This window comes from Pseudophryne corroboree, chromosome 3 (assembly GCF_028390025.1).
Source record: "Pseudophryne corroboree isolate aPseCor3 chromosome 3, aPseCor3.hap2, whole genome shotgun sequence".
In the NCBI taxonomy this organism is placed as follows: domain Eukaryota; kingdom Metazoa; phylum Chordata; class Amphibia; order Anura; family Myobatrachidae; genus Pseudophryne; species Pseudophryne corroboree.
The window spans coordinates 712,879,058-712,905,794 of NC_086446.1; the positions used below are offsets into that span (position 1 = coordinate 712,879,058).

At 45.7% G+C, this 26,737-nt stretch overlaps 1 protein-coding gene across 1 annotated transcript in view; it reads left to right on the forward strand.

The window, feature by feature from the left end:
- LOC135056676 (disintegrin and metalloproteinase domain-containing protein 9-like) overlaps nucleotides 1–26,737 on the forward strand; it is a 189,823-nt gene that overhangs the window by 59,532 nt on the left and 103,554 nt on the right. The window contains exons 3-8 of the mRNA XM_063962128.1: nucleotides 2,301–2,377; nucleotides 4,182–4,260; nucleotides 6,678–6,757; nucleotides 14,178–14,352; nucleotides 25,874–25,939; nucleotides 26,026–26,097. Coding sequence (XP_063818198.1) covers nucleotides 2,301–2,377; nucleotides 4,182–4,260; nucleotides 6,678–6,757; nucleotides 14,178–14,352; nucleotides 25,874–25,939; nucleotides 26,026–26,097 — 549 coding nt within the window. The remainder of the gene's footprint in view (nucleotides 1–2,300; nucleotides 2,378–4,181; nucleotides 4,261–6,677; nucleotides 6,758–14,177; nucleotides 14,353–25,873; nucleotides 25,940–26,025; nucleotides 26,098–26,737) is intronic.

The window sequence follows — 26,737 nt, forward strand, 5'->3', positions numbered from 1 at the left end:
TCTTCTCCATGAAAAAAAGAGATAATAACAGCGCTGCATTCAGTGTCTATCACCAATAAGCAGCAGATAATTCTGCAGTTCACAGGTAAATTATTATATCAGCATTTACTGAGGGCCTTATTGAGTTTGGAACGCTTAATACAGGAAGGCGGAGGTATGCATCTCCTCCTGCATTCTCAATGCTAAGGATCGTAATGCACAACTGCTAAGAGTAGCTCTGCAATTACAATCAAACCTGAAGAAGAACCCAGTGTATGAAACAGTGAAATATTAGCTGTACCTATGCATAGATAAATCATATAATAAAAGCATCAGAGACATATAAAAAGAACGGTAATTGATGCAGTTACAATAAACCAGTGTAATTGCAACACGTACAGGGCCTAATTCACTATGGATCACTATCGGAGCTGAGACAGCGATGTTCACAAATCGACTCTTGCTAAAAATCAAAATGTGAAGAGCCGCCCAGAAACGATAAAAGACGCCTACTGATGCACTTGCAAATCTGCGTATGCATTAGCAGAATTGCAATGCATACGCAAAACATGAGCACCACCAGTTGCGACTGACCCCAGCATACTCAAATCATTGAGAATGTAGTCGCACCGGGCGCCATGTTTTTTTTTTATTGTGCCACTGCAAGGCAAGGCTTAACGAGAGTGAGCCTACAGTGCTGTGTGTGTGTGTATGTATATATATATATATATATATATATATATATATATATATATATATATATCCAACGTAGAACCTCCGGCACTCCACAAGTGGCAAATAAAAACCTTGCTCCTGTGCCTTCCTCCCTGGGGACTAACCCACAATACTGATGCAAACAGAAAATGAGGCGGCACTTGGAGACTGGCGTAGGTGATGAAAAATTGTATTAAACAGACAGGTTAACGTTTTGGGGACGTGCTCCCCTTCTGAGGAAGGGGAGCACGTCCCCGAAACGTTAAACTGTCTGTTTAATACAATTTTTCATCACCTACGCCAGTCTCCAAGTGCCGCCTCATTTTCTGTTTATATATATATATATATATATATATATATATATATATATATCTCCTGTATCGGCCAGCTGAGTAAGTCTGAGTAAGTAAGCAGTCGGACAGCTGAGTAAGTCTGAGTAAGTAAGCAGTCGGACAGCTGAGTAAGTCTGAGTAAGTAAGCAGTCGGACAGCTGAGTAAGTCTGAGTAAGTAAGCAGTCGGACAGCTGAGTAAGTCTGAGTAAGTAAGCAGTCGGACAGCTGAGTAAGTCTGAGTAAGTAAGCAGTCGGACAGCTGAGTAAGTCTGAGTAAGTAAGCAGTCGGACAGCTGAGTAAGTCTCAGCTTAGCACAGCTGGCCATCGAAAGTGTGGACTGTGAGACCAAGAAGACCATAGGCTTTCCTCCCCCAGAACACGGGGGTGATAGCCCCCCTCTCCCTTTTCAGGAACTGAGCCCTTCCTCCTCCCCCTGCCCTCCACCACAATGCTGCTGCCTGTTAATCAGGCACAGGGGGAATACGGTCATCATCACAAGGCCCGTTCTACACATGTGCAGAATAGGCCTTGACTTGTGCAGCTGCAGATTCCTGATAATTGGGAATCTACGTGCAGCCCCTCTCCTGCAAGAAACTCAGAATCAGACCCACAGTCCTAAACAAGGGAGTACAAACAGTTATGTGTCCTATTTCCTGGATCTGTCTTGAATTTATGTTGGTTACATACAAGTCAAAAAAATTTAGTGATGAGCGGGTTCGGTTTCTCGGAAACCGAACTCCCCCGAACTTCACCCTTTTTACACGGGTCCGAGCCATACTCGGATTCTCCAGTATGGCTCGGTTAACCCGAGCGCGCCCGAACGTCATCATCCCGCTGTCGGATTCTCGCGAGATTCGGATTCTATATAAGCAGCCGCGCGTCGCCGCCATTTTCACTCGTGCATTGGAAATGTTAGGGAGAGGACGTGGCTGGCGTCCTCTCCGTTATTGTTGAACTTGATTGTGCACTATTGCTTAATTGTGGGGAGGACTGGGGAGCAGCTGTATAATATAGGAGGAGTACAGTGCAGAGTTTTGCTGATCAGTGAATTTATATAGTCCTAGTAATATGTTGTAAATGTCAACTGATCTTTGAACTAAAACATCATAAAGTTGCATGACACAAATGGAGGATTCTTTATACAGAATATAACTACTGTACAAGGTCGCAGTTCACCCTCACTAATAAACAAGTATTTGTGATAAGTTAGAGTTGCGATGAGTTAGACTGTTGCAAAAAAATGAAACTGAGCCATATCTCTTTTTATCTACAGGAGCAACTGGATGAAAATATATCCTATAACATCCCAACTGTGAATGGTACTCTAATACTGAATCTGCAAAGGAATAGGTAAAGATAAAGCATAAGCACTCCTTGGAATAACGGAGTGGGTTTATACTGTGTGGTAACACTGATATAACAGACTAACACCAAAGGTCTGATTCAGAGTGGTAAGCAATACATACTTGCCTACTCTCCCACAAGTGTTGGGAGACTCACAATTTTTCGTGCAGTTTACTGCACCCACGGACGAGTGACCAGATCTCCCGCATCCCACCCGCTTCCTAGTGAAGTGGGCAGGATGAGGAGATCATACAGGAAATCTGCGACGCTTTAGAGGGGATGGGGCTAAATTATGTAAATTCACAGTATTTGGGGGCATAGCCTAGTGATGTAAAGCCCGCACTGGCGAGCAGCGCCTCCACTCCTGGCTTCTCCCGGAGAGGAGATTTTAAATGTAGGCAAGTATGACGCAATGCCGATGTTCAGAGGTGAGCATTTTTTTTGCTACTGTGTGTGCGATAACCCTTTCCTTACAGCGAATGTATTATACAATGGGGGTCATTCCGAGTTGATCACACGTACTGTAGCAACTTTTTGCTGCTCGTTCGATCAACCTGATGCCGCCTATGGGGGAGTGTATTTTAGCATAGCAGGGCTGCGAACGGTTGTGCATCCCTGCTATGCTAAAAAGTTTCAAGTAAAACAAGACCAGGGCTGCAGCTAGTCACCCAGTGCGACGGATCCAGCGATGAAGGTCCCGGTCCTGACGTCAGACATCCGCCCTCCAAACGCCTCGACACTGCCTGCGTTGGACTCACCACACCTGGAAAACGGTGAGTATCCGCCCCAGCACGCCTCCCGCCTGTCCGTCTTCTTGCGATCGCCGCTGCGATCACATTTCTCGCCCGGCAACTACGCGCGTGCGCAATGTGTCCGCCGCGCATGCGCCTTTCCAACCCATTCGCACCGCAGCGAAGAACCTCTGCGTGCGAACGGGTCAGAATGTCGCCCATTGTGTGCACACAGAGGCGCAGTTGCTATTAAGACGCACCGTATCAGGAATGTATTGCAAATGTACTGGCGTCCTGGGCTGTGACTATTCAGATTCACAAAAATGGCCATCTATTGGGATTGTCATGGGAGTGTCATGGACATGATGCTAAATTGGTTGTGTACACAGACACTTCATTACTCACATTCGAGGCCATACTCTCAGGGAAGATCTGCACCTACCAGGGGGCTGGTGCAATGGTGTGACCAATGGTGACATCTAAAGACGCACAAAGCAGTATAACAACATCTGAAGATGGTTAATGTTGGTGTCTTGGTCCTTGGACATTTGGACGCATGCCTGTACACCAGGGGAAGGGCTGATACTAGCATTACTGTAGCATAATGTCACAGATGAGACTACGGCAAAAATAGCTAAAGCGGTCGCAGCAGAGAATCGGCCCACGCGAGAGGGACAGAGAGGAACAAATGGGACGCATGGTTTTGCAATAGATGGCCAATATGAATGTATTGGAATGTAGTATATGCACAGCTAGGCATATGGCATTGTGATAGAGGGATCATTGGGATGGGTGGTTTAGTGACAGAGTGACAGTTGGAGGACACGGGTGACATTTGGGTAGATGAGTCTGTACAGATGGGAATTTGGAAGATATGGCTTCACATAGAGGTAGGAAAGTTTGGAGGTACAGATATGTGAGAGAACTACAACTGGAATAATAAGGTTGACATATATAATAATATTACATTACACAGCAGTTTAGAAATATATTGCCTGTAACAGAAAATATCAAATATAAATATTGCACAATCTTAAAATAGTACTAATTATGTTTTGTACGTCACTAATTGTATTTAGAGGGTTTGTGAGCAAAGACTTTCAGCACTTTACCTACAGCGAAGACGGAGGACTGCAGGCCCTCAATCGCACAGTACCGGTATGTGCCATTGCGCCTCCTTCAGGCATGGATGTACCAATAACACCCTGATTTACATTGTTTGACCCCGTTAACCCCTATGCTACTTTTGCTGTTCCCAACAGTAGATTAAAATAAGGATGTTTTGGGTAGTAGCCTGCGGATCAGGACATTAAGGTATAACAAAGTTTAAAAATTACACTATGCCTTCCGATTATGGAACTCCCCGAATATTTTGAGGCTAAATCAGTTAGTTTGTTCTGAAAGGGTGCTTTCCTTTCCTGATCTGAGATTGGAACTGGGCTTTCCCCAGTCAGAATACTGAACATAGATACGTTTATTCCGATAGAGACCCCCATCCCAATTTTCCGGTGTCTCACTTTATTCTTCTTCTTCTTTCCCTCTTACCCTTCTCTCCTCTCCTCCTTTTTCTATCTACCCCGGTATTTGTTTTTGTTTTACAAAAAATTTCAGATGCATTTGTTCAATGGAGATGACTGCACTTTGACCTTGCAGGTCCATCCAAGCCTCTTAACAGCGCACTTGCAACATGGGGTACTAGATTACTTAGCAGGAAGTTGTTCAAAAAGTGAACGTCTTGTTTTTAAAATAAAAGCAGTAGTAATTTGATGATGGAACTTGGAGATGTAGTAAGCAGTGAAAAGAGTGGAGCAATGAGCCAGTGGAAATGTTGCCCATGGCAACCAATCAGAATTGAAGTAACATTTATATTTGCATACTATAAAATTATACAGAGAAGCTGATTGGTTGCCATGGGCTCACGTCTCCACTCTTTTCACTGCTTAGTACATCTCCCCCATAGTCTTTGCTGCTTTCCTGCAAGTCCAGGTCTAGTAACATTCCACTAAGTGTTGCTCATATGTTGTTCATATTTTATGAATAAAAGTCTATGTATGCTTGCATCTATCTTTTTTGTCCATTGGTTGACCAGATATTTTTGTAATGTCTTAAAATTAAATAGGGTTGATCTCTTTGTTTAGTTATTTTTATGGGTGAAGTTCAAACTTGGTAGACACCAGTACCATTTTTGCAAGCACTAAGTGACCTGGTGACCAGCTATCTTTGTAGTTCATTCAACGGGATCCGGACTTTAGGTAAACTGCACTTAGGACGACACTCTTTAGGTCAACCACTATCGGTCGACATGCATTAGGTCAACATGGTCTATAGGTCGACATAGTTACTAGGTCGACATGTACAAGGTCGACATTGGTTTTTCACATTTTTTTTACCTTTTTCATACTTTACGATCCACGTGGACTACGATTGGGAATAGTAACTTTCCCCGAAGCATGGCGAGTGAAGCCATGTGTACTAACTGGGGTTACCCTTCACTTTACAAAGAAAACAACACCAAAAAAAAAAAAAACTTATGTCAACCTTTTTCCATGTCAACCTTGTTCATGTTGACCTAATGACCATGTCGACCTATTTCAGGTGTTGACCTAGTCACTGTCGACCAATAGTGGTCAACCTAATGACTGTCGACCTAGTTACTGTTGACCCTATGAGCCACACCCCAATCAAGAATAGGACTATTTTGAGCAATCCTTTCTCAGTAGTTTCCATGTAAAAAGTGGGCTGTATATAGTGAAAAGATTTGATAAACAGACCAATATCAGGGATCTAATGCACAAACCACTCCCCTTTCATATATTTTTGCCTGAAACCCTTTGAATTAGGTGTGTTATGCTGAAACACAGGAAACTCTTTAGCACGCCTGTTTTTTTTTTTGTGTTTGTTTTTTGGAGTTGATTCCACCATGGTACTCCAGTGCCCCCAGGACTTCGGCAGTTTCAGATATTTTTCCACAGAATTAGAAGGAGATAGACATGCTGCCAGATAAAGCAATAAATCATAGTCTGGAACCTAGAACACGGTACTAAAAACTTTCTGTCGCAGATGTGCAACAGATGAAAATTTGACGAAGGAGCCTAGACAGTACTGTGGCAGTGGAGAAGAAGTATTCAGGATAAGATTAGTGCTGGGAATAGGTCTGCAAAGCCAGACATGCAGGTCAATATCCAGGCTATGGTCAGGGCAGGCAGAACAACTTCAAAGGTCAAGTCTGGAGGTCAGGGCAGATGGCAAAACTTCAGTGCTCAAGTCCAGGAATAGGTTTGGACTGGTAAAAAAAATCTTGAATGGTCAAATACAGGCAAAGGTATGAAAAGTCAGAGAAACTTCAATTGTCAAATTCAGGCAGGGTCAGGGCAGGCAAAAATCAGAAGAGGTCAACAAACAAGCTGGGTCAAATGGTGCAAATTTATGGAACTCCGTTCTTAACGAATTGAAAATAAAAGCCAAGTTGTAGGTTCCGCATACCCTTCAAAATCCATTGAGATATAGATATATGTATAGGATTAGATATTTGAAATCACTGCATGTCCAAGAATGTTATCCCACTCTTTCTGCAGCAATACAATTGTTATTACCATGGACAAGTGGAAGGAATGGAAGACTCGGTTGTTGCGATCAGCACTTGCAACGGGCTCAGGTTGGTTTATAGAGCCATTAAGAAACTAACTATGCATGAGATGAATATAAAGCTACCCAGCCATGTATATACTACATCTATGTATACATTCACTGGAATATTTAAGTTACAGTGGGCGGGATGTACTAATGTACATCGCCGCCCATCGCCGCCCTGCTCCACGATGCTGATCGCATATGTACTAACATATGCGATCAGCATTGCGGAGGACGGCTCTTCCGATAAGAGCTGTCCTCCGCGATGCGCAGCCTGACTTCCGGGATTCGGCCCCAGGAGTCAGTCTGCGCATGCGCGGGGTGACGGGGGCGGCCGCAGGGCATGCTGGGAGGGATCCGATCGGATCCCTCACACAGCGCCGCGGAGAGAAGCCCATAGGCTTCTATGGACGTACGCCAGCTAAAGCTGGCGTACCCCGCCGTGGCGCTGTCCTGCCGGCCGGGGGTTAGTACATCAGGAAAATGCGGTAAACAGGGAGTTTACCGCATTTTCCGCTTAGTACATCCCGCCCTATGGATTTATTTTGTGAAGGCAAAAATAAATAGGGTAAGTCCTTTTATAACTGATATGTATTCTCTGTGTGTTCTTATGTGTGACTGGGGGAGATGTATCAAGTCTCATTATTATATTATTATTATTATTATTATTATTATTTTCTCTAACGTCCTAGTGGATGCTGGGGACTCCGTAAGGACCATGGGGAATAGACGGGCTCCGCAGGAGACAGGGCACTTTAAGAAAGAATTTGGATTCTGGTGTGTTCTGGCTCCTCCCTCTATGTCCCTCCTCCAGACCTCAGTTAGAATCTGTGCCCGAACGAGCTGGGTGCTACTTAGTGAGCTCTCCTGAGCTTGCTAAAAAGAAAGTATTTTGTTAGGTTTTTTATTTTCAGAGAGATCTGCTGGCAACAGACTCTCTGCTACGTGGGACTGAGGGGAGAGAAGCAGCCCTACTCACTGAAGATAGGTCCTGCTTCTTAGGCTACTGGACACCATTAGCTCCAGAGGGATCGTACACAGGATCGCACCCTTGGTCGTCCGATCCCGGAGCTGCGCCGCCGTTCCCCTCGCAGAGCCAGAAGACAGAAGCCGGCAGACAGAAGCAAGAAGACTTCGAAATCGGCGGCAGAAGACTCCAGTCTTCATATGAGGTGGCGCACAGCACTGCAGCTGTGCGCCATTGCTCCCACACTAAACCCACATACTCCGGTCACTGTAGGGTGCAGGGCGCAGGGGGGGGCGCCCTGGGCAGCAATTAGAGACCTCTTTGGCAAAAGTTTGCATAATATACAGTTGGGCACTGTATATATGTATGAGCCCCCGCCAAAATTGTACATGAAAGCGGGACAGAAGCCCGCCGTCGAGGGGGCGGGGCTTCTTCCTCAGCACTCACCAGCGCCATGCTTTTTCTCCACAGCACCGCTGAGAGGAAGCTCCCCAGTCTTTCCCCTGCAGTTACACGGTAGAAGAGGGTAAAAAGAGAGGGGGGGCACATAATTAGGCGCAAAAATCAATATAAACAGCAGCTACTGGGTTAACATTAAGTTACTGTGTTATTCCTGCGTTAATAGCGCTGGGGTGTGTGCTGGCATACTCTCTGTCTGTCTCTCCAAAGGGCCTAATGGGGAATTGTCTTCAGATGAGCATTCCCTGAGTGTGTGGTGTGTCGGTACGTGTGTGTCGACATGTCTGAGGTAAAAGGCTCCCCTAAGGAGGAGATGGAGCAAATATGTGTGTGAGAGGGTGTCTCCGTCGACAACGCCGACACCTGTTTGGATATGTGTAATTAAGTGCTAAGGTGAATTTATTGCACAAAAGATTAGAGAACAGACAGGAAATCTACCCATGTCTGTCCCTATGTCGCAGAGACCTTCAGAGTCTCTCAATGCTCACTATCCAAAATAATAGACACTGATATCGACACGGAGGTTGACTCCAGTGTCGACTACGATAATGCAAAGTTACAGCCAAAATGGCAGAAAAGTATTCAATATATGATTATTGTAATAAAAGATGATTTGCATATCACTGATGACTCATCTGTCCCTGACACAAGGGTACACATGTTTAAGGGGAAGAAAGCTGAGGTAAATTTCCCTCCTCTCATGATGAAAAAGAGCGGGAATCTCCAGACAAGAGACTGCAGTTTCCCACAAAGAATTCTCAGGCAGTATCCTTTCCCCACTAGGGCCAGGATAGGATGGGAATCTTCCCCTAGGGTGTCACGTTTGCCCAAAAGGTAGCCCTGACGTAACAGCTATTCTCAGGGATCCTGCAGATAGCGTGCACATTCTGGTACACTACTCAGACCGGCGATTGTGTCGGCATGGGTTTATAGCGCTGTGGCAGCGTGGACAGGTACCTTATCAGCAGAGATTGAGACCCTAGTATGTATATAGATATACATATGTATATATAGAGATATATATATATATATATATATATTAAAGATGCTGTCTTAAGAGATATGTTTATATAAAACATGCCCAAAGAGATATGAGTATACTGGGTCCTAGAGTCAAAGCTATGTCGATTTCTGCTTGACGTGTCCTGTAGAATATGCAGTGGACAGATGATGCTGACTTAAGAGGCATATGGAAGGCTGAGGATTGTGTGGAGAAGGGTTCTCGGACCTGGTCTCCACAGCTATAGCTGGTAATTCTGATATTTTGCCTTATATTCCTGCACAGCCTAGGAAAACACGACATTATCAAATGCAGCCTTTCGAATAAAGAAACCAGAAAGTCCGAGGTGCATCCTTTCTTGCCAGAGGCGGGGGCAGAGGAAAGAAGCTGCACAACACAGCTAGTTCCCAGGAACAGAAGTCCTCCCCGGCCTCTACAAAAATCCACTGCATGTCGCTGGTGCTCCACAGGCGGAGCTAGGCCCGGTGGGGGCACGCCTTCGTAGGTTCAGCCACAAGTGCGTTCACTCCCTGTTAGATCCCTGGGCAATAGATATTGTGTCTCAGGGATACGAGCTGGACTTTGAGAAGATGCCCTCTCACCGACGGCCCTGCCAGCTTCCCCCCACGAGAGGGAAACAGTTGTTAACTGCAATTCACAAATTGTATCTTCAACAGGTGGTGGTCAAGGTTCCCCTCCTTCAACAAGGAGGGGGTTATTATTCGACCATGTTGTAGTCCCGAAACCAGACGGTTCGGTCAGACCCATATTGAATTTAAAATCCCTGAACATATACCTGAAAAGGTTCAAGTTCAAGATGGAATCGCTAAGAGCGGTCATTGCAAGCCTGAAAGGGGGAGATTTTATGGTGACTCGGGACATAAAGGATGCATACCTTCATGTCCCCATTTATCCACCTCATCAGGCGTACCTCAGAATTGCGGTACGGGATTGTCATTACCATTTTCAGACGTTGCCGTTTGGTCTCTCCACGGCCTTGAGAATATTCGCCAAGGTAATGGCGGTAATGATGGTGCTCCTGCGGAAGCAAGGTGTCACTATTATCACGTACTTGGACGATCTTCTCATAAAAGCGAGATCAAGAGAGCAGTTGCTGAACAGCGTATCACTTTCTCTGGAAGTGTAACGGCAACACGGCTGGATTCTATATATTCCAAAGTCGCAGTTGGTTCCTACAGCTCATCTGCCTCTCCTAGGCATGATCCTAGACACAGACCAGAAAAGGGTTTATCTCCCGATAGAGAGAGCTCAGGAGCTCGTGACACTGGTCAGGAATCTATTAAAACCAAAACAGGTGTCAGTGCATCACTGCACTCGAGTCCTGGGAAGGAGGGTGGCATCATACAAGGCCATTCCCTTCGGCAGGTTCCATGCGAGGACCTTCCAATGGGACTTACTGGACAAGTGGTCCGGATCACATCTTCAGATTAATCACCCTATCCCCCAGGGCCAGGGTGTCTCTCTTGTGGTGGCTGCAGAGTGCTCACCTTCTCGAAGGTCGCAGATTCGGCATTCAGGACTGGGTCCTGGTGACCACGGATGCAAGCCTCCGAGGGTGGGGGGCAGTCACACAGGGAAGAAATTTCCAAGGGCTGTGGTCAAAGCAGGAGACTTGCCTTCACATCAATATCCTGGAACTAAGGGCCATATACAACGCCCTAAGTCAAGCAGAGACCCTGCTTCGCGACCAACTGGTTCTGATTCAGTCAGACAATATCACCGCAGTGGCTCATGTAAACCGCCAAGGCGGCACAAGGAGCAGGGTGGCGATGGTAAAAGCCACCAGAATTCTTCGCTGGGCGGAGAATCACGTAAGCGCACTGTCAGCAGTGTTCATTCCGGGAGTGGACAACTGGGAAGCAGACTTCCTCAGTAGGCACGACCTCCACCCGGGAGAGTGGGGACTTCATCAAGAAGTCTTCATGCAGATTGCAAGTCGGTGGGAACTGCCACAGGTGGACATGATGGCATCCCGCCTCAACAAAAAGCTGCAGAGATATTGCGCCAGGTCAAGAGACCCTCAGGCGATAGCTGTGGACGCACTGGTGACACCGTGGGTGTTCCCGTCGGTCTATGTATTTCCTCCTCTTCCTCTCATACCCAAGGTGCTGAGAATCATAAGGAAAAGAGGAGTGAGAACAATACTCTTTGTTCCGGATTGGCCAAGAAGGACTTGGTATCCAGATCTGCAAGAAATGCTCACAGAGGACCCGTGGCCTCTGCCTCTAAGACAGGACTTTTGCAACAGGGGCCCTGTCTGTTCCTAGACTTACCGCGGCTGCGTTTGACGGCATGGCGGTTGAACGCCGGATCCTAGCAGAAAAAGGCATTCCGGATGAGGTCATTCCTACGCTGATAGAGGCTAGGAAGGATGTTACGGCTCAACATTATCACCGTATATGGCGAAAATATGTTGCTTGGTGTGAGGCCAGGAATGCCCCTATGGAGGAATTCCAGCTGGGCCGTTTTCCTTCACTTCCTACAGTCGGGAGTGACTTTGGGCCTGAAATTGGGTTCCATTAAGGTCCAGATTTCGGCCCTATCCATTTTCCGTCAAAAAGAACTGGCTTCTCTTCCTGAAGTTCAGACGTTGTAAAGGCAGTGCTGCATGTTCAGCCCCCTTTTGTGCCTCCAGTGGCACCTTGGGATCTTAACGTGGTGTTGAGTTTCCTGAAGTCACACTGGTTTGAGCCACTCAAAATTGTGGAGTTAAAATTTCTCACGTGGAAGGTGGTCATGCTATTAGCCTTGGCTTCAGCTAGGCGTGTGTCAGAATTAGCGGCTTTGTCACATAAAAGCCCCTATCTGGTTTTTCCATATGGACAGGGCAGAGTTGCGGACCCGTCCACAATTTCTGCCAAAAGTGGTGTCATCTTTTCATATGACCCAACCTATTGTGGTGCCTGTGGCTACTCGTGACTTGGAGGATTCCGAGTTACTAGATGTGGTCAGGGCTTTGAAGGTTTATGTAGCCAGAACGGCTAGAGTCAGGAAAACTGAGTCGCTGTTTATCCTGTATGCACCCAACAAGCTGTGTGCTCCCGCTTCAAAGCAAACTATTGCTCACTGGATCTGTAACATGATTCAGCAGGCTCATTTTGCGGCTGGATTGCCGCTTCCAAAATCAGTAAAAGCCCACTCCACAAGGAAGGTGGGCTCTGCTTGGGCGGCTGCCCGAGGGGTCTCGGCATTACAGCTTTGCCGAGCAGCTACTTGGTCAGGTTCGAACACTTTTGCAAAGTTTTACAAGTTTGATACCCTGAGTCATCCACACTCTCCCGCCCGTTTGGGAGCTTTGGTATAATCCCCATGGTCCTTACGGAGGCTCCAGCATCTACTAGGACGTTAGAGAAAATACGATTTTACTTACCGGTAAATCTATTTCTCGTAGACCGTAGTGGATGCCGGGCCCCCGTCCCAAGTGCGGACTTCTTCTGCAATGCTTGTATATAGTTATTGCTTAAATAAGGGTTATGTTTGGTTGCATCAGGGTTGATCTGATGCTCCGTTGTTGTTCATACTATTAACTGGGTAAATTTATCACGAGTGATACGGTATGATTGGTGTGACTGGTATGAGTCTTGCCCTGGATTCCAAAATCCTTTCCTTGTACTGTCAGCTCTCCTGGCACAGTTTCTCTAACTGAGGTCTGGAGGAGGGACATAGAGGGAGGAGCCAGAACACACCAGAATCCAAATTCTTTCTTAAAGCGCCCTGTCTCCTGCGGAGCCCGTCTATTCCCCATGGTCCTTACGGAGTCCCCAGCATCCACTACGGACTACGAGAAATAGATTTACCGGTAAGTAAAATATTATTATTATTATTATTATTATTATTATTATTATTTTCTTATGTGTGGCTATGGGGGAAATGTATCAAGCCTTATTATTATTATTATTATTATTATCTATATATTAGCAGAATGACTACTTTTATGAGTGACAAATTTCTAAGAAGCCATTGTTGGAGCAGGGAACATCATATACCAAATTAACGGTCTTGGTCCATGGATTTGCAAAAAAGTATTAATGTCTGCCTGCCATTTACAATGCATTACTATTGTGCTCTAGAAAATGTGACAGTTGGTGAAAATGTGACAGTTGGTAAAAGTGAAAGGGGAGACATGATAGAAACTTTCAAATATATCAAGAGTTTTAACAAAGTTCAGGAGGGAAACATTCTCCAAATCAAGAGAAGCAATAGGACACAAGGACATGCACTGAGACTGGAGGGGGGTTTCAGAGGAAATTTGAGGAAAAATTACTTCACAGAAAGGGTAGTGGACAAGTGGAATAGCCTCCCATCAGAGGTGGTAGAGGCTAAGACAGTGGAGCAATTTAAACATGCATGGGATAGACATAAGGATATCCTTACAAAGAAATAAGGATCAAACAAGGTTAGAGAAAAAAAGAATGTAAAAAAAAAGGGGCAGGCTAGATGGGCCAAGTGGTTCTTATCTGCCGTCAAATTCTATGTTTCTATGAACTCTCCCTGTGCACCTGCTGGGTGACCTGGAAACTGTGACAATTATTTGCAGCCACCCACTAAGCAGGGATTTTTCAAAATTCAACCCCTAAGAGGGTGAAAGGGGGCTAGTTATTATTATTATGATGATGATTAATCAGTTTCTCATATAGTGCAGCATATCCCTAAGCCTTGGAGAGAGATAAAGTACTCATCAATCAGCACATAATTGCCATTTTCAGGTTCTGTTTGAAAACTGTTAGGAGCGGATTGGTTGGTACTTTATCTCTCTTCAACATTTGCTACATCTCCCCATTGGAGAGAGATAAAGTGGTTCTTCATCTGCTAATGACAGACATCTGGGAGGCTATCCTAACCAACTGCTATTGAACTGCAGAGAAACACTGATATTACAGTCGGTAAACGGTCAGCCCCACAGTACTGTACATTGTAGTAAATGAAGTAGATGACCATTTTAGAGCACAATATATTTTCCAGTGATAACACTGTGTGTAATGTATTCCTTATTTACAGGGGAGTCATGCACCTAACTGAGGTGCATTATGGGATTGAGCCAGTGGAGAAGTCATTACATGGAGAGCATCGGCTATACCACCTAGAAAAGGACAGTGAACCATCCACGTGTGGTGTGGGGGACTTCATGGAGACCCCACACACAACATTTCCTTCCCATTATCATCTCCACAGGGTAAATATGTACTTCTTGTATATATAGTGTTTATTTTGGAGAGGAATAATTCAGATCAGGAGTGTAACTAGTCAATTATGGGTCCCATAGCAACATTTGTAAGGGCCCATGTACCACCCAGTGGGAGGAAAAAACTCACATAGAAACATGGACAGACAAGGAAAACAGGCCTCTGCACCCACTGCACCTTCCCTCCGCCCGCTACCCACCCCCTCAACGCTGCTTCCTGTCAATCAGACACCAGAAGAGGGGGACGACGGACGACGGTGCAACGCACCTTGCGCAGCTACAGATTCCCGATAATCAGGAATCTGCGTGCATCCCCTGCGCTAAACTCCAATCAGGCCCATTCGCTTCTATCAGAACTTGGGTCTCTGCAGAAATTTATTTTTGTTTGTTTGTTTTAAAGAGTTTAAACAGCGTAGTAGATGGTAAATGAAATACAATAGTTTCACAATGCAGTTAATCAGTAGCGGATCTTGCCACGGGCAAGCAGGACTTTTGCCCGGGGCGCCGCCTTCCGGAGGGCGCCGGCGCCATCCGGAGGGCGCCACACCGTGGCAAGATCCGCTACTGTGCCCCCCGCTGTCACCCCCACCGCTGTGCCCCCCGCTGGTCCCCCACTCTGAAGGGAACCAGACGCTACGCGTCTAGTTTCCCTTCGTGGAGGGGACCTTTGCTGTGCGGTGCGTGATGACATCATCGCACACCGCACAGCATTGTGGCACAGACGCTAGGGGTCATACGAGTGACGGGGGGATTGCGGCAGCTGTGAGAAGTAGGACCACGCTACCTTTTTCAGACAGCTGTAGCAGGCTGTAGCAGGCCGCCCCCTCAGGTCCTGGTGCCCCTAGGCAGCTGCCTAAAGCTGCCTAGTGGAAGCTCCGGCCCTGCCTCTAGTGTCTATGCTGATCGAGGAGAGGAGCGGCACCGGCAGCTGCCTGCAGCGGTCTGGATCAGGAACGGGGATAGTAAGTATACTTTTTTTTTTTATTTTTTTTTATTCCAGCGGCGCTACAGGGGGCACAAATGGGGGCGTTACTGACCATGCCCCCATGTGAAGTCACGCCCCTATAGTTTTGCCCGGGGCGCAACCACAGCCAGAATCGGCCCTGAGTTAAGTAAACTGAAGGTAGAAATCCACAATAAACAGAAATAAATAAATGATAAAAAAATTGCACATCTAAATAACTGAGACGATGGGGGTAATTCCAAGTTGATCGCAGCAGGAATTTTTTTAGCAGTTGGGCAAAACCATGTGCAGTGCAGGGGAGGCAGATATAACATGTGCAGAGATAGTTAGATTTGGGTGTGGTGTGTTCAATCTGCAATCTAAATTTTGCAGTGTAAAAATAAAGCAGCCAGTATTTACCCTGCACAGAAACAAAATAACCCACCCAAATCTAGCTCTTTCTGCACATGTTATATCTGCCTCCCCTGCAGTACACATGGTTTTGCCCAACTGCTAAAAAAAATCCTGCTGCGATCAACTTGGAATTACCCCCAATATGTTTACATCAGGGAGAAATTAGGGCAGTGCATTAGATATGTGATAGGACAATGCAAGGGAAAAAACATTTGAAAGTGTGCCCTGCTAAAGAAAGCTAGAGGAGGGGAGAGGAAAAAGACAGAAGAGAAGAAAAGGAAGGGTATGGGAAGTCGCTGCACCAAGATACACAATTTTAAATTGAATCAAGTTTTAAACTGTTTGTAAAGGTGGCTCGGCTACAAAATGGTCCATGAAGACATGGGGGTATACGTACCAAAGGTCAATTTTGATCAATTTTAAATCGATGAAAGTTGATCGAAATTGATTTCAGTCGATGTTGGGTTTCAGGGGCTGTAACACACAAAGTTGATTTTTGTAAACATTTTTAAATTTTAATAAATGTTTGTTCTAACCCTGGAAGCACAACATCAATTTTGATTGATTTAAAAAAAAAAAAAAACAATCAAAATCGACTTTTAGTAACTATACACCCAGGTATTGACAAAGTCACAAAGTGTGGAGAGTATCAATCATACATTCCATATGGTAAACAAACAGTGTTAATGGTGGATAAGAATGAGGGAGGGTCAGCGATTTTCCAATTTGATGCAATTTGACATTTAGCAGAATTTAGGATTTTCTTTTGGTGTAGGCTTAGGGACCTGTGGGATGGGATGAGAAAGCAGAGGGGAGTATAAAGGGGAGACTGGAATACGAAGACCAGTAGCAGACGGGATAAGATCATGAATGTGTTTACAGTAAGTTTCAATACAGGGGCCAGGACCTCCAAATGTGCAGCAGGGAGCCCTATTGGCTGGGATGCAGTCAATTTACCTACAATCAAAATCCCGAAGGTCAAAATCCCGACAACCATTGACCGACGGTCAAAATCCCGACGAGGTCAAAATATCGACATTTAAAAACCCGACAAGGTCAAAATACCGACATTTAAAATGTTGACAGGTCAAAAAGTCGACATGAGTTTTTCTGATTTTTCCTTGAAACCGACTTGTTCATACTTTACCATCCCAGTGGACCTGGAGGGGGAATGTAATAGTGCCCGAAGCGCGGGCCATGCGAGGGGACGCGGTACACTTATACAGTGTCCATGTCAACCTATGTCGACATACACATAAAAAATTAATGAAAAACTTGTGTCGACTTCTTGACCTGTCGACATTTTAAATGTCGGTATTTTTACCTTGTCGGTATTTTAAATTTTGGTATTGTGACCTTTTCAGTATTTGACCTTGTCGGGATTTTGACCGTCGGTCAATTGTTGTCGGGATTTTGACCGTCGGGATTTTGATTGTAGGTATTTCAAACTGATCCCCTATTGGCTACAGGAATGCCAACAGTAATCAGAAGATGCTGGAAAGAAAGTCTGGTGACCCCTGCAGGAGTATCTTAATTCATTGAACCAATCAATTTCTTATTTTTTATATCTTAGGGTCTCATTTGAAAGGAACTATGGACAGGGCGGTTCTAGATAGATAGATAGATAGATAGATAGATAGATAGATAGATAGATAGAATTGTATTAAATAATCCTGTTGCTCACATCTAGTTGTACTTAGAGATGAGCGCCTGAAATTTTTCGGGTTTTGTGTTTTGGTTTTGGGTTCGGTTCCGCGGCCGTGGTTTGGGTTCGAACGCGTTTTGGCAAAACCTCACCGAATTTTTTTTGTCGGATTCGGGTGTGTTTTGGATTCGGGTGTTTTTTTCAAAAAACCCTAAAAAACAGCTTAAATCATAGAATTTGGGGGTCATTTTGATCCCATAGTATTATTAACCTCAATAACCATAATTTCCACTCATTTTCAGTCTATTCTGAATACCTCACACCTCACAATATTATTTTTAGTCCTAAAATTTGCACCGAGGTCGCTGTGTGAGTAAGATAAGCGACCCTAGTGGCCGACACAAACACCGGGCCCATCTAGGAGTGGCACTGCAGTGTCACGCAGGATGTCCCTTCCAAAAAACCCTCCCCAAACAGCACATGACGCAAAGAAAAAAAGAGGCGCAATGAGGTAGCTGTGTGAGTAAGATTAGCGACCCTAGTGGCCGACACAAACACCGGGCCCATCTAGGAGTGGCACTGCAGTGTCACGCAGGATGGCCCTTCCAAAAAACCCTCCCCAAACAGCACATGACGCAAAGAAAAAAAGAGGCGCAATGAGGTAGCTGTGTGAGTAAGATTAGCGACCCTAGTGGCCGACACAAACACCGGGCCCATCTAGGAGTGGCACTGCAGTGTCACGCAGGATGTCCCTTCCAAAAAACCCTCCCCAAACAGCACATGACGCAAAGAAAAAAAGAGGCGCAATGAGGTAGCTGACTGTGTGAGTAAGATTAGCGACCCTAGTGGCCGACACAAACACCGGGCCCATTTAGGAGTGGCACTGCAGTGTCACGCAGGATGTCCCTTCCAAAAAACCCTCCCCAATCAGCACATGATGCAAAGAAAAAGAAAAGAAAAAAGAGGTGCAAGATGGAATTGTCCTTGGGCCCTCCCACCCACCCTTATGTTGTATAAACAAAACAGGACATGCACACTTTAACCAACCCATCATTTCAGTGACAGGGTCTGCCACACGACTGTGACTGATATGACGGGTTGGTTTGGACCCCCCCCAAAAAAGAAGCAATTAATCTCTCCTTGCACAAACTGGCTCTACAGAGGCAAGATGTCCACCTCATCATCACCCTCCGATATATCACCGTGTACATCCCCCTCCTCACAGATTATCAATTCGTCCCCACTGGAATCCACCATCTCAGCTCCCTGTGTACTTTGTGGAGGCAATTGCTGCTGGTCAATGTCTCCGCGGAGGAATTGATTATAATTCATTTTAATGAACATCATCTTCTCCACATTTTCTGGATGTAACCTCGTACGCCGATTGCTGACAAGGTGAGCGGCGGCACTAAACACTCTTTCGGAGTACACACTTGTGGGAGGGCAACTTAGGTAGAATAAAGCCAGTTTGTGCAAGGGCCTCCAAATTGCCTCTTTTTCCTGCCAGTATAAGTACGGACTGTGTGACGTGCCTACTTGGATGCGGTCACTCATATAATCCTCCACCATTCTATCAATGTTGAGAGAATCATATGCAGTGACAGTAGACGACATGTCCGTAATCGTTGTCAGGTCCTTCAGTCCGGACCAGATGTCAGCATCAGCAGTCGCTCCAGACTGCCCTGCATCACCGCCAGCGGGTGGGCTCGGAATTCTGAGCCTTTTCCTCGCACCCCCAGTTGCGGGAGAATGTGAAGGAGGAGATGTTGACAGGTCGCGTTCCGCTTGACTTGACAATTTTGTCACCAGCAGGTCTTTCAACCCCAGCAGACTTGTGTCTGCCGGAAAGAGAGATCCAAGGTAGGCTTTAAATCTAGGATCGAGCACGGTGGCCAAAATGTAGTGCTCTGATTTCAACAGATTGACCACCCGTGAATCCTTGTTAAGCGAATTAAGGGCTCCATCCACAAGTCCCACATGCCTAGCGGAATCGCTCCGTGTTAGCTCCTCCTTCAATGTCTCCAGCTTCTTCTGCAAAAGCCTGATGAGGGGAATGACCTGACTCAGGCTGGCAGTGTCTGAACTGACTTCACGTGTGGCAAGTTCAAAGGGCATCAGAACCTTGCACAACGTTGAAATCATTCTCCACTGCGCTTGAGACAGGTGCATTCCACCTACTATATCGTGCTCAATTGTATAGGCTTGAATGGCCTTTTGCTGCTCCTCCAACCTCTGAAGCATATAGAGGGTTGAATTCCACCTCGTTACCACTTCTTGCTTCAGATGATGGCAGGGCAGGTTCAGTAGTTTTTGGTGGTGCTCCAGTCTTCTGTACGTGGTGCCTGTACGCCGAAAGTGTCCCGCAATTCTTCTGGCCACCGACAGCATCTCTTGCACGCCCCTGTCGTTTTTTTAAAAATTCTGCACCACCAAATTCAAGGTATGTGCAAAACATGGGACGTGCTGGAATTTGCCCATATTTAATGCACACACAATATTGCTGGCGTTGTCCGGTGCCACAAATCCACAGGAGAGTCCAATTGGGGTAAGCCATTCCGCGATGATCTTCCTCAGTTGCCGTAAGAGGTTTTCAGCTGTGTGCGTATTCTGGAAAGCGGTGATACAAAGCGTAGCCTGCCTAGGAAAGAGTTGGCGTTTGCGAGATGCTGCTACTGGTGCCGCCGCTGCTGTTCTTGCGGCGGGAGTCCATACATCTACCCAGTGGGCTGTCACAGTCATATAGTCCTGACCCTGCCCTGCTCCACTTGTCCACATGTCCGTGGTTAAGTGGACATTGGGTACAACTGCATTTTTTAGGACACTGGTGAGTCTTTTTCTGACGTCCGTGTACATTCTCGGTATCGCCTGCCTACAGAAGTGGAACCTAGATGGTATTTGGTAACGGGGGCACACTGCCTCAATAAATTGTCTAGTTCCCTGTGAACTAACGGCGGATACCGGACGCACGTCTAACACCAACATAGTTGTCAAGGCCTCAGTTATCCGCTTTGCAGCAGGATGACTGCTGTGATATTTCATCTTCCTCGCAAAGGACTGTTGGACAGTCAATTGCTTACTGGAAGTAGTACAAGTGGGCTTACGACTTCCCCTCTGGGATGACCATCGACTCCCAGCAGCAACAACAGCAGCGCCAGCAGCAGTAGGCGTTACACGCAAGGATGCATTGGAGGAATCCCAGGCAGGAGAGGACTCGTCAGAATTGCCAGTGACATGGCCTGCAGGACTATTGGCATTCCTGGGGAAGGAGGAAATTGACACTGAGGGAGTTGGTGGGGTGGTTTGCGTGAGCTTGGTTACAAGAGGAAGGGATTTACTGGTCAGTGGACTGCTTCCGCTGTCGCCCAAAGTTTTTGAACTTGTCACTGACTTATTATGAATGCGCTGCAGGTGACGTATAAGGGAGGATGTTCCGAGGTGGTTAACGTCCTTACCCCTACTTATTACAGCTTGACAAAGGCAACACACGGCTTGACACCTGTTGTCCGCTTTTCTGTTGAAATACCTCCAGACTGAAGAGCTGATTTTTTTGGTATTTTCACCAGGCATGTCAACGGCCATATTCCTCCCACGGACAACAGGTGTCTCCCCGGGTGCCTGACTTAAACAAACCACCTCACCATCAGAATCCTCCTGGTCAATTTCCTCCCCAGCGCCAGCAACACCCATATCCTCCTCATCCTGGTGTACTTCAACATCTTCATCTTCAATCTGACTATCAGGAACTGGACTGCGGGTGCTCCTTCCAGCACTTGCAGGGGGCGTGCAAATGGTGGAAGGCGCATGCTCTTCACGTCCAGTGTTGGGAAGGTCAGGCATCGCAACCGACACAATTGGACTCTCCTTGTGGATTTGGGATTTCGAAGAACGCACAGTTCTTTGCGGTGCTTTTGCCAGCTTGAGTCTTTTCAGTTTTCTAGCGAGAGGCTGAGTGCTTCCATCCTCATGTGAAGCTGAACCACTAGCCATGAACATAGGCCAGGGCCTCAGCCGTTCCTTGCCACTCCGTGTGGTAAATGGCATATTGGCAAGTTTACGCTTCTCCTCCGACAATTTTATTTTAGGTTTTGGAGTCCTTTTTTTACTGATATTTGGTGTTTTGGATTTGACATGCTCTGTACTATGACATTGGGCATCGGCCTTGGCAGACGACGTTGCTGGCATTTCATCGTCTCGGCCATGACTAGTGGCAGCAGCTTCAGCACGAGGTGGAAGTGGATCTTGATCTTTCCCTAATTTTGGAACCTCAACATTTTTGTTCTCCATATTTTAATAGGCACAACTAAAAGGCACCTCAGGTAAACAATGGAGATGGATACTAGTATACAATTATGGACTGCCTGCCGAGTGCAGACACAGAGGTAGCCACAGCCGTGAACTACCGTACTGTACTGTGTCTGCTGCTAATATAGACTGGTTGATAAAGAGATGTCTATGTAACTATGTATGTATAAAGAAGAAAGAAAAAAAAACCACGGTTAGGTGGTATACAATTATGGACGGACTGCCTGCCGAGTGCAGACACAGAGGTAGCCACAGCCGTGAACAACCGTACTGTACTGTGTCTGCTGCTAATAATATAGACTGGTTGATAAAGAGATGTCGTAGTAGTATGTATGTATAAAGAAGAAAGAAAAAAAAACCACGGTTAGGTGGTATACAATTATGGACGGACTGCCTGCCGAGTGCAGACACAGAGGTAGCCACAGCCGTGAACTACCGTACTGTACTGTGTCTGCTGCTAATATAGACTGGTTGATAAAGAGATGTCGTAGTAACTATGTATGTATAAAGAAGAAAGAAAAAAAAACCACGGTTAGGTGGTATACAATTATGGACGGACTGCCTGCCGAGTGCAGACACAGAGGTAGCCACAGCCGTGAACTACCGTACTGTACTGTGTCTGCTGCTAATATAGACTGGTTGATAAAGAGATGTCTATGTAACTATGTATGTATAAAGAAGAAAGAAAAAAAAACCACGGTTAGGTGGTATACAATTATGGACGGACTGCCTGCCGAGTGCAGACACAGAGGTAGCCACAGCCGTGAACTACCGTACTGTACTGTGTCTGCTGCTAATATAGACTGGTTGATAAAGAGATGTCGTAGTAACTATGTATGTATAAAGAAGAAAGAAAAAAAAACCACGGTTAGGTGGTATACAATTATGGACGGACTGCCTGCCGAGTGCAGACACAGAGGTAGCCACAGCCGTGAACTACCGTACTGTACTGTGTCTGCTGCTAATATAGACTGGTTGATAAAGAGATGTCTATGTAACTATGTATGTATAAAGAAGAAAGAAAAAAAAACCACGGTTAGGTGGTATACAATTATGGACGGACTGCCTGCCGAGTGCAGACACAGAGGTAGCCACAGCCGTGAACTACCGTACTGTACTGTGTCTGCTGCTAATATAGACTGGTTGATAAAGAGATGTCTATGTAACTATGTATGTATAAAGAAGAAAGAAAAAAAAACCACGGTTAGGTGGTATACAATTATGGACGGACTGCCTGCCGAGTGCAGACACAGAGGTAGCCACAGCCGTGAACTACCGTACTGTACTGTGTCTGCTGCTAATATAGACTGGTTGATAAAGAGATGTCGTAGTAACTATGTATGTATAAAGAAGAAAGAAAAAAAAACCACGGTTAGGTGGTATACAATTATGGACGGACTGCCTGCCGAGTGCAGACACAGAGGTAGCCACAGCCGTGAACTACCGTACTGTACTGTGTCTGCTGCTAATATAGACTGGTTGATAAAGAGATGTCTATGTAACTATGTATGTATAAAGAAGAAAGAAAAAAAAACCACGGTTAGGTGGTATACAATTATGGACGGACTGCCTGCCGAGTGCAGACACAGAGGTAGCCACAGCCGTGAACTACCGTACTGTACTGTGTCTGCTGCTAATATAGACTGGTTGATAAAGAGATGTCTATGTAACTATGTATGTATAAAGAAGAAAGAAAAAAAAACCACGGTTAGGTGGTATACAATTATGGACGGACTGCCTGCCGAGTGCAGACACAGAGGTAGCCACAGCCGTGAACTACCGTACTGTACTGTGTCTGCTGCTAATATAGACTGGTTGATAAAGAGATGTCGTAGTAGTATGTATGTATAAAGAAGAAAAAAAACCCACGGTTAGGTGGTATACAATTATGGACGGACTGCCTGCCGAGTGCAGACACAGAGGTAGCCACAGCCGTGAACTACCGTACTGTGTCTGCTGCGACTGGATGATAAATGATATAAAAAATATATATATATCACTACTGCAGCCGGACAGGTATATATTATATATTATATAATGACGGACCTGCTGGACACTGTCTGTCAGCAGAATGAGTTTTATTTTTATAGAATAAAAAAAAAAACAACACACAAGTGAAGTCACACGACGAGTGTTTAACTTTTTCAGGCAATCACAATATAAGTATACTACTAACTATACTGGTGGTCAGTGTGGTCAGGTCACTGGTCAGTCACACTGGCAGTGGCACTCCTGCAGCAAAAGTGTGCACTGTTTAATTTTAATATAATATTATGTACTCCTGGCTCCTGCTATAACCTATAACTGGCACTGCAGTGCTCCCCAGTCTCCCCCACAATTATAAGCTGTGTGAGCTGAGCAGTCAGACAGATATATAATATATATAGATGATGCAGCACACTGGGCTGAGCCTGAGCAGTGCACACAGATATGGTATGTGACTGAGTCACTGTGTGTATCGCTTTTTTCAGGCAGAGAACGGATATATTAAATAAACTGCACTGTCTGGTGGTCACTCACTATATAATATTATGTACTCCTGGCTCCTGCTATAACCTATAACTGGCACTGCAGTGCTCCCCAGTCTCCCCCACAATTATAAGCTGTGTGAGCTGAGCAGTCAGACAGATATATAATATATATAGATGATGCAGCACACTGGGCTGAGCCTGAGCAGTGCACACAGATATGGTATGTGACTGAGTCACTGTGTGTATCGCTTTTTTCAGGCAGAGAACGGATATATTAAATAAACTGCACTGTCTGGTGGTCACTCACTATATAATATTATGTACTCCTGGCTCCTGCTATAACCTATAACTGGCACTGCAGTGCTCCCCAGTCTCCCCCACAATTATAAGCTGTGTGAGCTGAGCAGTCAGACAGATATATAATATATATAGATGATGCAGCACACTGGGCTGAGCCTGAGCAGTGCACACAGATATGGTATGTGACTGAGTCACTGTGTGTATCGCTTTTTTCAGGCAGAGAACGGATATATTAAATAAACTGCACTGTCTGGTGGTCACTCACTAGTAAACTCTCTGCACTCTCTACACTTCTACAGTACTCCTCCTAGTCCTAAGCTCCAGTAAATCTCTCTCTCTTATAATCTAAATGGAGAGGACGCCAGCCACGTCCTCTCCCTATCAATCTCAATGCACGTGTGAAAATGGCGGCGACGCGCGGCTCCTTATATAGAATCCGAGTCTCGCGATAGAATCCGAGCCTCGCGAGAATCCGACAGCGTCATGATGACGTTCGGGCGCGCTCGGGTTAACCGAGCAAGGCGGGAAGATCCGAGTCGCTCGGACCCGTGAAAAAAAACATGAAGTTCGGGCGGGTTCGGATTCAGAGAAACCGAACCCGCTCATCTCTAGTTGTACTAGGGGTCTGATTCATGTTTATAAGTAAAGCAAAAAAAAAGCAAGTAACTTTATGTCTGGAACAAACCATGTTGCCAAGCAAGGGGAGCAAATGCATGTATATGTTTTTTCTGTGCAGGGTAAATAATCTCTGCTTTTGCATGTAGCCCACAAGTCTTAGACGGCTTTATTTTTACACTGCAATTTAGATTTCAGTTTGAATACACCACACCCAAATCTAACTCTCTCTGCACATGTTACATCTGCCTCATCTGCAGTGCAGCATGGTTTTGCCCAGTTTCTTGCTTTTTTGCTTTACTTACAAACATGATTTAGTCCCAAGAGCTGCCAAACCTCCTTTCATCAGCTAGAGCAAACTTTGGCCTCCTGCAGCCTCTGACAATCTATTCACTTCCCCCATACGTGCCTACCTTCCTAGAGTGTCCTGCATCCGCCGCCAACTCCCGCATTTCCCTCTGGCAGCCCACAACGGAGCACCAGTGGGCGGTCAGAGGGGGACCCGATGCCTCATAGCTCCGCCTCCCGCTCTCCAGTGCCCGTTTCCTCGGCACTGTACAGCCGGGGGCGGAGCACAATGACGTTTCCATGCAGCCATGCCCCGGACACACACCCTCACTACTGGACACACCCCCTACTCGCCGACCAGGCTGCCACCTCCCGGAAGAGGGGGGAGCAATATCGGCAAGTATGACTTCCCCGTAGAACAAGCTGCAATAACACTAAAGTATGTGTAGCATGGAGTCTCAGTGAAGCATTTGTATTGTGCTTTTGCACTTATGCGGTTTGTAAATGTCTCTGGATGTGTTTGTCTCTGTACAGATGAAGCGAGCGGTTCTTCCAACTACCAATTATGTGGAGCTTTGTATAGTGGTGGATAATCTTAGGGTAAGAAAGCAAACTCTCTGTTGTATTGTTTAATAGGATGTAATATTGTTTATTAGGATGAAATAATGTATTTATGCCTTCTGCAGTACCAGATTGATAATTCCAACATCACAGCAGTAGAAGATGAGACGATACAGCTGGCGAACATTGTTGATGGGGTAAGTTATATAGATAGATAATACTATCCGCTTATTATGTTAAAGCAAATATTAGAAGTACACAAATAACATTTTCTATACTGGCCAATTGTTTCAGTTAGGACACAGGTTCTCAATCTTGATCCTCAGAACCCCAAACAGTTCATGTTTTTCAGGTTTTCCACAGAATCGCAAGTGAAATCCGCTCCATCTGTGTCAGTGAGTAATGACTACACCTGTGCACCTGCTAGGTGACCTGGAAAACGTGAACTTTGTGGGGTCCTGAGGACCGAGTTTTAGAACCACTGAGTTAGGATGATTTCAGATTTTGTACTGTCAATTATATTGTACCCATAGGGCCTTATTCAGGTTTGTTAGCAAACCAAAAAAGTTAGCAATTGGGCAAAGCCATGTGCACTGCAGGGGGGGCAGATGTAACATGTGCAGAGAGAGTTAGATTTGGGTGGGGTGTGTTCAAGCTGAAATCTAAATTGCAGTGTAGAAATTAAGCAGCCAGTATTTACCCTGCACCGAAACAATATAACCCACCCAAATCTATCTCTCTGCACATGTTACATCTGCCCCACCTGCAGTGCACATGGGGGGTCATTCCGAGTTGATCGCTAGCTGCATTTGTTCGTAGCGCAGCTATCAGGCTAAA